Source organism: Knufia obscura (genome assembly GCF_036327395.1).
Source record: "Knufia obscura strain CCFEE 5817 isolate CBS 148926 chromosome Unknown scaffold_45, whole genome shotgun sequence".
Taxonomy (NCBI): Eukaryota; Fungi; Ascomycota; class Eurotiomycetes; order Chaetothyriales; family Trichomeriaceae; genus Knufia; species Knufia obscura.
The window spans coordinates 1-9,416 of record NW_027042731.1 but is presented as its reverse complement, the minus strand read 5'-3'; the positions used below and the strand labels follow the sequence as shown (position 1 = coordinate 9,416).

The 9,416-nt window shown below is 52.3% G+C and overlaps 2 protein-coding genes across 2 annotated transcripts; both read right to left on the bottom strand.

Moving 5' to 3' along the window:
* Window positions 1-3,928: 3,928 nt before the first annotated feature.
* Window positions 3,929-5,030, bottom strand: PMZ80_011306 (uncharacterized protein; the record flags this gene model as incomplete). The annotated part of the gene is made up of 3 exons (XM_064879685.1): window positions 3,929-4,525; window positions 4,573-4,789; window positions 4,987-5,030. The coding sequence occupies 3 exons, from the start codon at window positions 5,028-5,030 to the stop codon at window positions 3,929-3,931; spliced, it is 858 nt and encodes a 285-aa protein (XP_064724546.1).
* A 3,282-nt stretch (window positions 5,031-8,312) lies between these two features.
* On the bottom strand, window positions 8,313-9,236 carry PMZ80_011305 (uncharacterized protein; the record flags this gene model as incomplete). The annotated part of the gene is made up of 1 exon (XM_064879684.1): window positions 8,313-9,236. One exon carries the CDS (start codon window positions 9,234-9,236, stop codon window positions 8,313-8,315), a length of 924 nt encoding a protein of 307 aa, XP_064724545.1.
* Between the last annotated feature and the right edge of the window lie 180 nt (window positions 9,237-9,416).

Below are 9,416 nucleotides of genomic sequence, written 5' to 3'. Positions count from 1 at the left end.
GAGGACGATTTGAGCGAAAGCCTAGCCACCGAAACCTCAAGTTGAGTTGGGATTCGTTGAGTATTTATGGCTAAGCTGCTAATGCTCTCTACTTCGTTTTACTGAGCTGTGAATTAGATTCAGTGCTAAGGGAAATTTAGTCATGCATTTTCGTCATCTGCTGTCTCGCCCTGTGGCTGCTCGCGGAGAGTCTCTGCTGTAATATGCCAACTCGGAACTGGTCTCGAACACTTGTGACGAGGCTTTTCGCCGTCTTTGATCGTTCCACCCAGATTCTTGCCGCTGACACACTAGTAATAAAGTGGGGCAATATTAGTGATATCGCCCAATCAAAAGTAGAGATCAATATCGAGCTAAAAGACGCACAAATCTCGCCGCCGTCATGCTTAAACCCTGCTTCAATTGACAAAGCGCTAAACCCGGTTCTTCGGTTTCAAAACCAGGGTACAACAACTGTTAATCGTAGGAAGGTTTGCAGGGTGCTGAGTTCGAACCTTTTTTTCTTCATGTAAGGTCTCGAGTTCGATTCTTACTAGGTATTAGGTGTTAAAGGTTGAAGGTTGTGTGCCAAGCCGCGACGCTAGGCCTCAAGGCATCAACGCGCGGACGAAGACTGGTCTCCGTTCACGGTTGGATCTGGGCCATCCGCCCCAAGGAGAGGAAACTGCCCACTTCCACTCTGGAAACGGCAGGAACAGTTCCACTTACTGATGAGACTGACTCCAAACTGCTCTGTTGACGCTCACGGCACAACAGCCGCTCAGTTTTGCGATAGTTACCGGGATCTTCTCAAACGATTCACGTCCTCATGGTAGCATGAGAGCGGATCCCAAGGCACAGCCTCGTTCATGCCACCAACACCCTGCTTGCCACAAGGCGTATTTATATGATGGCGATGCTAATTCACCCACACAAGTGTGGATAACCTCGATGAGCCGTAGGGTAAGTCCAGTCAGTCACCAGCGGCGGATGATCTAGCTCCAATGCTATAGTATCTAGCGTTTCTCGTATTGCGAGAGCTGATCAAAAACGTACTGCTCCTTGGAGCTAATGTTAACGGTCAAGGCGGACGGTAGGACAATGTACTGCAGGCAAGATTGCTCAAGGCCACGAAGGGGTTAGTCTACATACCGGCTCGATTGAGGGCGCTGCATTGGACCAGTGAAGTACCGTGCCTGTCTAGGAGTGCCGCCCCCTGTTCATCGAGTCAGCTCGGTCCTGCATTGTTCACTTAGAGCTCTGTAAACATGCATTGTGCATTGGCCGCCTGCCGTTTTTAGCACCTGAAACAAACCCTTGCCCTTGACGATGTATATCCCTGGCTAGGGCTCCGAAAAGTGAATATGAATACGAATATGGCCTGTATTCATGACGTCCACGAGGACCAGCAACAAGAATGGGAGCCCCCTTGACCGCCTCTCCAACGTGCTAGCGAACAAGTACAACGTCCCACTCGAACGGCTGGAGAAGCGCCAACAACACGTCGTTCCGCCATGGTGGACACCTCCATTTATCTGCATCGGCACATCTCCAGAGGACGCCATCAACCAACACGATGCCGCCGATCCGCAGGCGCTGTGCATCTACACCGACGGGAGCGGCATCGATGGCCACGTCGGTGCTGCCGCCGTCGTCCCAAAGCTGCATCTCCAAGGTATTTCGGCGAAACGCACCAAATATATGGGAACGACGACCACCTCCACGGTGTATGCAGCCGAGCTGAGAGGCATAGAACTGGCGCTCCACACCGCACTCGACGTCCACGCGAAAACACACACTCCCGGGAAGTGCATCATCTTCACGGACAATCAAGCCGCAATCCAGGCGATGGCGAATCCCAAATGTCCATCGGGACAATACATTCTCGTAGACTCGGTACGAGCACTGGACGAACTCCGAGGCCGAGGATGGGAAGTTCAGCTTCGGTGGATTCCCGCACACGTTGGTGTCCCTGGGAACGAAGCGGCCGACCGTGCCGCCAAGGAAGCTGCTACCCACCGCCCGGAGACGGCGTCAAATCCAGAAGCAGATACGGAATCAGGACCATGCCCGACACTGACGGCAACCACGAAGTCCACCATCAGACAGACCATGAAAGTGGAGTGGGAACGATCCTGGGAAACCGACAAACACGGCCGAGAACTCTTCAAACTGGGGGTCCGACCGGGAAAAGGAACGCTCACCACACATGTGGGCACCCATCGGGCGATCAGCTCGGTTATCACCCAGATGCGGACGGACAAGATCAGCTTGCGCCCCTACCTCCGCGCCATCAACAAGGCCGACACCGACCAATGCCAATGCGGCTATGGACGCCAAACCGTGAGGCACATCCTCCTCGAATGTCGGAATTGGTGTCAGGAGCGACAACGAATGTGGGCAGGCAAAGCTCCGTGCGTGGACATCAAGCAAGTTCTCTGCAGCTCGTCAATCGCCGTCCGTGCAGCCAAGATGATGTTGAGGACGGGACTTCTGGAACAATTCCGGGCCGTTCCGTCCACGGTCCTCCAATACAGATAGCGTAGACGAGTGATTAGTGTTACACGGAAGTCGAGGAGGACCAGGAAAGGTCTGACTAGTACTCAGATATAGGACAGCCATTAGAGCTATAAACACGGGGTTGACTGCGCTGGAGCAGAAAGATGGAGCCAATTCGTCACAGGAATGAGCTGACTATCTGGAATGAGAGGGTGGAAACTTCTGTAATTATAGCTGGACGCTGCATAGCTGCTATTAAAAAGCGGCTGGGACAGTCTATGAATCAATCAATCAATCAATGGCGGACGACGAGCTCCCACCTCCACGTGGTGTCCGCTGGGAACTCTCAGAGAAACAGTCGAGCTGTCTCTGAGTGCCAGGAGGAGCTCAACAACGCGGTCATCCTCTCATGAACGACGCGTCGAAGTCCCGAAAATCACTCCCTGCACCTCACGAAACACCCAACACTACAGCCCCAGTACGCGGGAAGGGAGTGGCGCCCCTTTCATGTACGCCCATGGATGGAAGACGGACTTCGGCACTCCGTCTTCCTGCCCGACCACAGTTTACGGCGTCGGAGATTGAAGAGTACACGGCGAAGAGGCGGAGTTGACGGGAAGAGATGGTCCACCACACAGAACAATCACACCAGACAGAGAAGAATACGCACTCCAGGAAGTTACCATATCGAATCACGCTATTACCTACCAACACCATCCAGCCAACTTGAACGGAATGGCTCAACTTCAAACCTTCTCCGCGTCTGAGCATAGACAATGTCTCATAAGAGTCATGTACTCAGGTATTGATGGTTTCAGTACTGCCATGACATCCGAGAGATAGGGCACAAACACCGCCACAATACGGTCGCATCGGTGGAGAGGAGTGAAAGATAGGGGAAATAAGAGGGATGATTATTGGTAGTATGACGTGAGGACTGTATTAAGAACACTTGAATAGTAGCAGAGACACCTGGAAAATCCGTATTCGTTTACGCCGGCGCTGTGATTTTGATACAATGCTGAGGAGGCTCGATGATGTGGTCAGAGGAGACTTGCAGCGAGTTCACTACCATGGAGCACTGTGTACAGAGACTCATAAGGCTATTCGCAATCGTGATCTACCATCATCGAACAACGTTGAGAGATGAGGGACAGTACTGGTCATAGTCATGGTGCAGTAAAGTTCACTCACGTGTTGTAGCTGCTCACTTTGCCGTTGAAGAAGCAACGGAAATATTGATAATGCACTCAGTCACGTCGGATAATTAGCACGAGCAACTCGTCCAATCATGTCAGCATTCGGAGTGATTACTCCGTGGTTATGTTTACGGTATATGCTTCCTCTTGTAGTAGTTCGCGGCGTAAAGAGTGTTGGCAATCCTGGGTTTCATCATCAGTCCTGCGCGGCTGTGTTCTGGAGCAATCGAGCCTTCTTCTTGATAGAACCTCTATGATGCTGTCCACTTTCGTTTCGTCTTCGGCAGTAGCGCATCGATCCGCATGGCCTCCGCCTTCCACCGCACCACTTCTTGACGCAAATGCCGGCTGATCTTGTGAGTCAGCCCCGGGTCGTCTTGGCACAAGCGTTGCAACCGGTCATCATCGAGGTCTGGAAAGAGGTTGACCACCATGCTGGCAAAGACGTCCTGCAGGACTTCGTGACGACGAATACGGTCAGCGCCCACTTCGCCAAAGCACAGCCAGAACTGGTCCTTGCCATCGCGTAATGCCCACGCGACTTCCCTAGACAACTGTCGTGCTGCGTATTCGAGTAGGTTCGGTACATCGTATTTGTCAGCGAACAGGATGATCATGCAGTGAGCGTGGACGGGTTGATGTGATTGTTTCATGTCCGCGTCGGCCTCGGTCCCTGACTGTAAGCGCTTACCAACAATGTCTCGTAGGCGGACGTTAGGTGCTGAGCAGCAAGGGCCATAACCACGTTCGCGGACAGTCTCGTAGCTGGACTCGTACAGGTATTGAATGAACCGTGCCAAGGTCCAGACGTCGTCGTCGTGCATCGCTATCTGCTTAGTTGTGGCTTCCTGGCTTGGTCAGATCCGCTATGTGCTGACTCAGGACAGATACTGACCGTGAATCCATCTTGAAGCGCGGCCCGGAAGAACCCCAACTCGGCGGTGAGCAGATCGCTGTGTACCCGCCACTGATGCTGATCCAGATTGATGGTGACATCAGGCAATGTGACTTTGTCGCGGATGAGGTTGAAAGCCTGACCAGCTCGATACTTCTCCATCACTCTTAGATACACAGTAACAGGGTCTGGCTGCGAAAGCTTGGGCAGAAAGAGCCTTTGTGGACTTGTCAGTGCCGGGAAGCACAAGTGAAAATTGAGACGATTGAAGTGACAAGGTGAGTAAATATTGTACCATGGTCGATCTCGACGTTGTAATCTCAAGTCCCATACAAATCCGACTCGTGGACCACTCCGAGTTCTGAAGGATGACGAAGAACCACCACAAGATTATGTGTATGCTCTGCCTCTTACCTTCTGAGGAACTCCACAATACCAGGAGGCCTATTCATACTCATTGTGAGGACTCTATCTTTCTACGCAATCGACGTCTCAGAAGAGAACATAGACTCAGAGTGTATGGCTCTGGGAATATGACTCCTAAGCTAGACAAAACATCGTGTTAGTTATGATGCGTCAATATCTCGTCCCAGTCATTCCCGGCTAGGTTTGAGTCTCCTACGTTCATCAGATCTTGATCGATTTGAGCAGCCCATTGCGATGGACGCTCGCGCAACTTCGTCGTTGATCATTCCCGCCGTCGAGCTCTTTTGCCCTTGCTCTATCTCGATGGATTCTGCTCAGGCTGCCTGAGAATATGGGTGGTGGTCGTAGTCAGGTGTTTAAGTTGTGGTATCATCCCTTAGTTCCACTGCGGCTTGAGTCTGGTGTCTCCGGGAGTATCAAGTCCTCATCGTGCCACTGAAGCAGGTTCAAAGGCGAGACTATCGATATGAAGAGCTTTCAACCGAAATTGAGCTGTAACATTCCTGGTGTAGTCACCAGATCTCCGGAGAAAGTCACACATCTAATCGCTTTCGAGTGATTGACTAGAGTCAGTTCTCCAGTATCGCACTTCGTTGATGTGCTAACGTAAGGTGAGCGCAAGAACAATCTCGGCCCAGTAATCTGACCAGCTGTTCTCGCAGGTGAGAAGGCTTCGTCTGGAGCTACTGGTTGCGTCTAGATGATGTCATTTTATTTATGCATGCTCTACGCTCACGCACTCTTGTCTGTACCAGAAACCTCTCGCTCTTCTGCTTCTTACATTCCACGGCGACCACGCACCACTGCTGCTATGTGGTTGCTACATAAGTTCGCTCTCGTAAATGCCTCGCCGCTGAAGCTCTGACGCAGCTCTGGTACGATTATCTACCTCTGTCACTGCCACTGTTTCGCATGGCTGCTGAGATCGAGTAGACTGCTTTCACATGTATCTGACCAGGAACGACCTGAACCACCCTAATCAGTGCGGTAACAGGCACCTTGATCTCCTCGAGCTCCTCTGTTTGTGGCAAGCCCAGTGCAGCGGCGCTCCGAGGTCCGGTCGTGACCTCCGTCATTTCGTTTCTCTATCTCGACACAACAGTAGCACTTTCACATCAAATCGAATCGAGCCAAATCGAGCCAAATCGGGTTGAATTGAGTTATCGATAGCTTGGAGACCACAGGAAAGAGGATGAACTATCCCAGACGGGCAGGAATGACCTTGTTATAGTCTTCGAGAAGCCGCGTAGGGTTGGCACCAGCTGCTCTCCATTCTGGTAGTTGTCGCAACAATCAGGATGGATGCGACAAATGGTGTATTGATGAATGGACGCAGCTCGCGGTAGGTCACCACACGAGGCTTCGACTGCTTGAGCACGATGTCAAGCGTGCTGAATCTTGAAGTACTCTCACTGTCAGCTCCGACCTGCCCAGCAGATACAACAGAGGGACGCGTGATACAAGGAGAGCGCATATCGACCTTTCGCCTCGACGTGGTTAGATCCTTGCACACGAAACAATCTACTACCACCTAAGACAGTGGGAGTCAATGTTATACTGAGAGTACTCTTCATGTGGGGTGGGGTATATCACACGAGTGGTCTGGAAAGAAAGGACGCTTAGAGGCAACTCGAAGGCTTATTGTACTGGTCTCTATGCCCACTGCCATTCCCTCTACTACACTGATTGTCGCTGATTCTCTTCCACAAGTAGTCAAGTACGGTGAATAAGCTGTTCTGACCTGCCGACGTGCACTCCAGTTTGTCAATTACGGCTACCATGCCCGTCATGGTCAGAGCCACCGGCACTGCACGTATGGCAGCATCGGTGGAGGGCATGACTCGCCACTGTCAGATGTTGGCAGAAGAAGCAGAAGTCAGACAACGTTGGAAAGCGTATCAGGCCCAAAGACAACGGCGACGGACTCGATAGAGCAATCGCGGCCTTTAAGAACAAGTCTCGAGGGCTGAGGCCAGCCTGGAGCTGCAGGCAATGATCCTATACGAATTAGCTCAGGCTGAACAGGCGCGAAAGACGGTACCTAGTGACACTCGCATACCAGCACCGGATACAGGAAAGACTGAGCGACTTCTCTATGAATTACTCGTCATAACGTTCCCCTGTGGTATTTAGTCGCCATGTCCCACAATCCACGCGCATTCGACCCCGCTTACACAGACTGAGCACAGCAAGAAACGTCCGACCAGTATCGCACGTCATGCCTGCTCGTGCCAAGACTATGCTAAACACAACAACCCTGGCGTCGTGCAACACAGCATCAAGCAGACCGCGTGTATTATTTCTGCTGACCAGATGCCACCAACACGACAATTGTTGTGTTCAATTACAAATTAGACGCAGACAAAGGAGGATCACCCGACCCTAGACTCTACATAGCCAGTCTGAAGCTGCGAGCCCACCACAGGCTATGCCCTTGTCGATACGTTGACATAATGCCTAGCTCATCTGCTCTCTTGACAGTACTCCACCCTAGCGTCTGCCTCGAGCTTACATGAGATATACTCACGGGGATTGTCCCATGCAATCAGTATGTTGCTCTGGCTTGGCAGAGTTGGTGAAAGATGGCAAAAGAGCAGGCTGTGCCCATTAGAGACAAGGACGACAAAGGTTTTTGGTTGACCAAACCTGACGGCGCCTTATACGGAAATATGTCGGCACATGTCCACGGGGGAGAAGGCGCGAGGTCTTCGTTGCCGCCGTAAGCATTGCCAAGACCACGCGAGACGCAAGAGAATCGACCATTGTAGAGACATGGTTACGTACTGTACATCCGTGTGTTATGTAAAGTCAAAGTTAGCGTGCAAGGTTGTCTGGCGACATGTGTATTGCATATATTCGTATCCTCTTTTGTCAGCGACTTTTGCGTGGTCGGTGAGAACGATACGAGCATTACTACGCCTACATTCACACACATGCCCAAAAGCGCACCTGGACGTATCTCTCAACCAGCACTGGCTGGTCAAGTATTAGCCATTTTTCTGCAGCTCTTGGCAGCACATCCAGATCACAGAACTTCGGGCAGGTCCGTGAGTCAACTTGCTCATGTGAAAGGTGAAAGAATTGCTACAAAAAGAATCTACCGTAATCGACTCACCTCTATCGGGTCGTGCAAAGGAGACACGCAGCAAGGGGACAGCTTCTACAGCCTTGTTCGATCCCTCCCTCTGCCATCGAAATCGATCTTCTACGCATTCTACTCTGTATTGTTTGTTCCCGCCTTGCATCCCAACATAGTCCTTGAGAAGATCTCAAAGGGATGGGACAGCTTCCTGCCTGTTCGAATGTACCGGCTCTCAACTGATGATGTGCTCATTCACGACGCACTTGCGCGGACGGGTATCTAGGTTGGTCGAGGCACGACGTTTGCGCTGGAGTTCTCCCAAAGCTTGAAAGTGGTACATCTGGAGTTCGTCCGCGTGGATCAGGTAGATGCGTCGGTCAGGATCCTCCAAGGCGGCCCGAACACAGTGACGTGGGGCGAGTGGACGGAGTTCATGGGTAAAAGCGCGATGGTGGGTTTGGGTGTAGCGCTGCACGATGTTTTCAACCGCAGCATGGACCTCGTCATCGATCGGGACCAATTCTACAATCTTCTGCTCCTGTCCCTCACACAGCACGAACGTGATTTCGTCTGCTGCCTCTGAGGAACAGTCTCCGTGAGAGGACTGGTTCGCAGGTGCTGAAGCATCCTCTACCGGGTCGTCCGAGTAGTGGCTGATCGAATAGGTTGTGGCCAGCTGCTGACGTATCAACACCAAGGCTTGAGGGTCGTCAGCTGGCCGCTCCCCATCCTCAAAAGTATCGCCGTGAGGAGCCAAGGCAGGGGAGTCAATATCCATGCTTTGCTGCCGTGGACGGTCTACCAGGCTGGGACTAGATGCACTGTCACTGTCAGTGGGAGAGGTCGGAATGCCTTCTGAGATCTCGACAGCAGTGAGCAGTCTGGGTTCGAGAGGACCAAAGAATGACAAGTAAATATCGCGTCGGACGAAGAAGGCCGTGAGTCCACCAGTCTTGTCAACACGATATCCACGGTGCATGTTCTCGAGCGTCAGACTGGAAGCACTCTCGGCGAATGCCTGATGGAAAGGTCGACTCCAGCGGCGTCGCAGTTCCTCTCCGCCGCCGTCGGTCACCAACACAGCCGGGGTATCGTGGTATTTATTTGGCTGAGCTTTCTCATACAAGGTCACCATTGCCTCCACCACAGAGTCCATGGATGGCAGGGTCATAGGTGAAGTGCTGCGGGTCACGAGCCCGGAGGAGCGAGCGGCGCGCTTCCACTCGGTCAGGACTTTGGGTCATCGTCTCGGCGATACGGGAAGACCGGAAGCCGAGCTCCTGAGCTGTCTTCGCCAGTCGATACTTCGCTCGAACGCTGGCATCGTCTGTCTCTC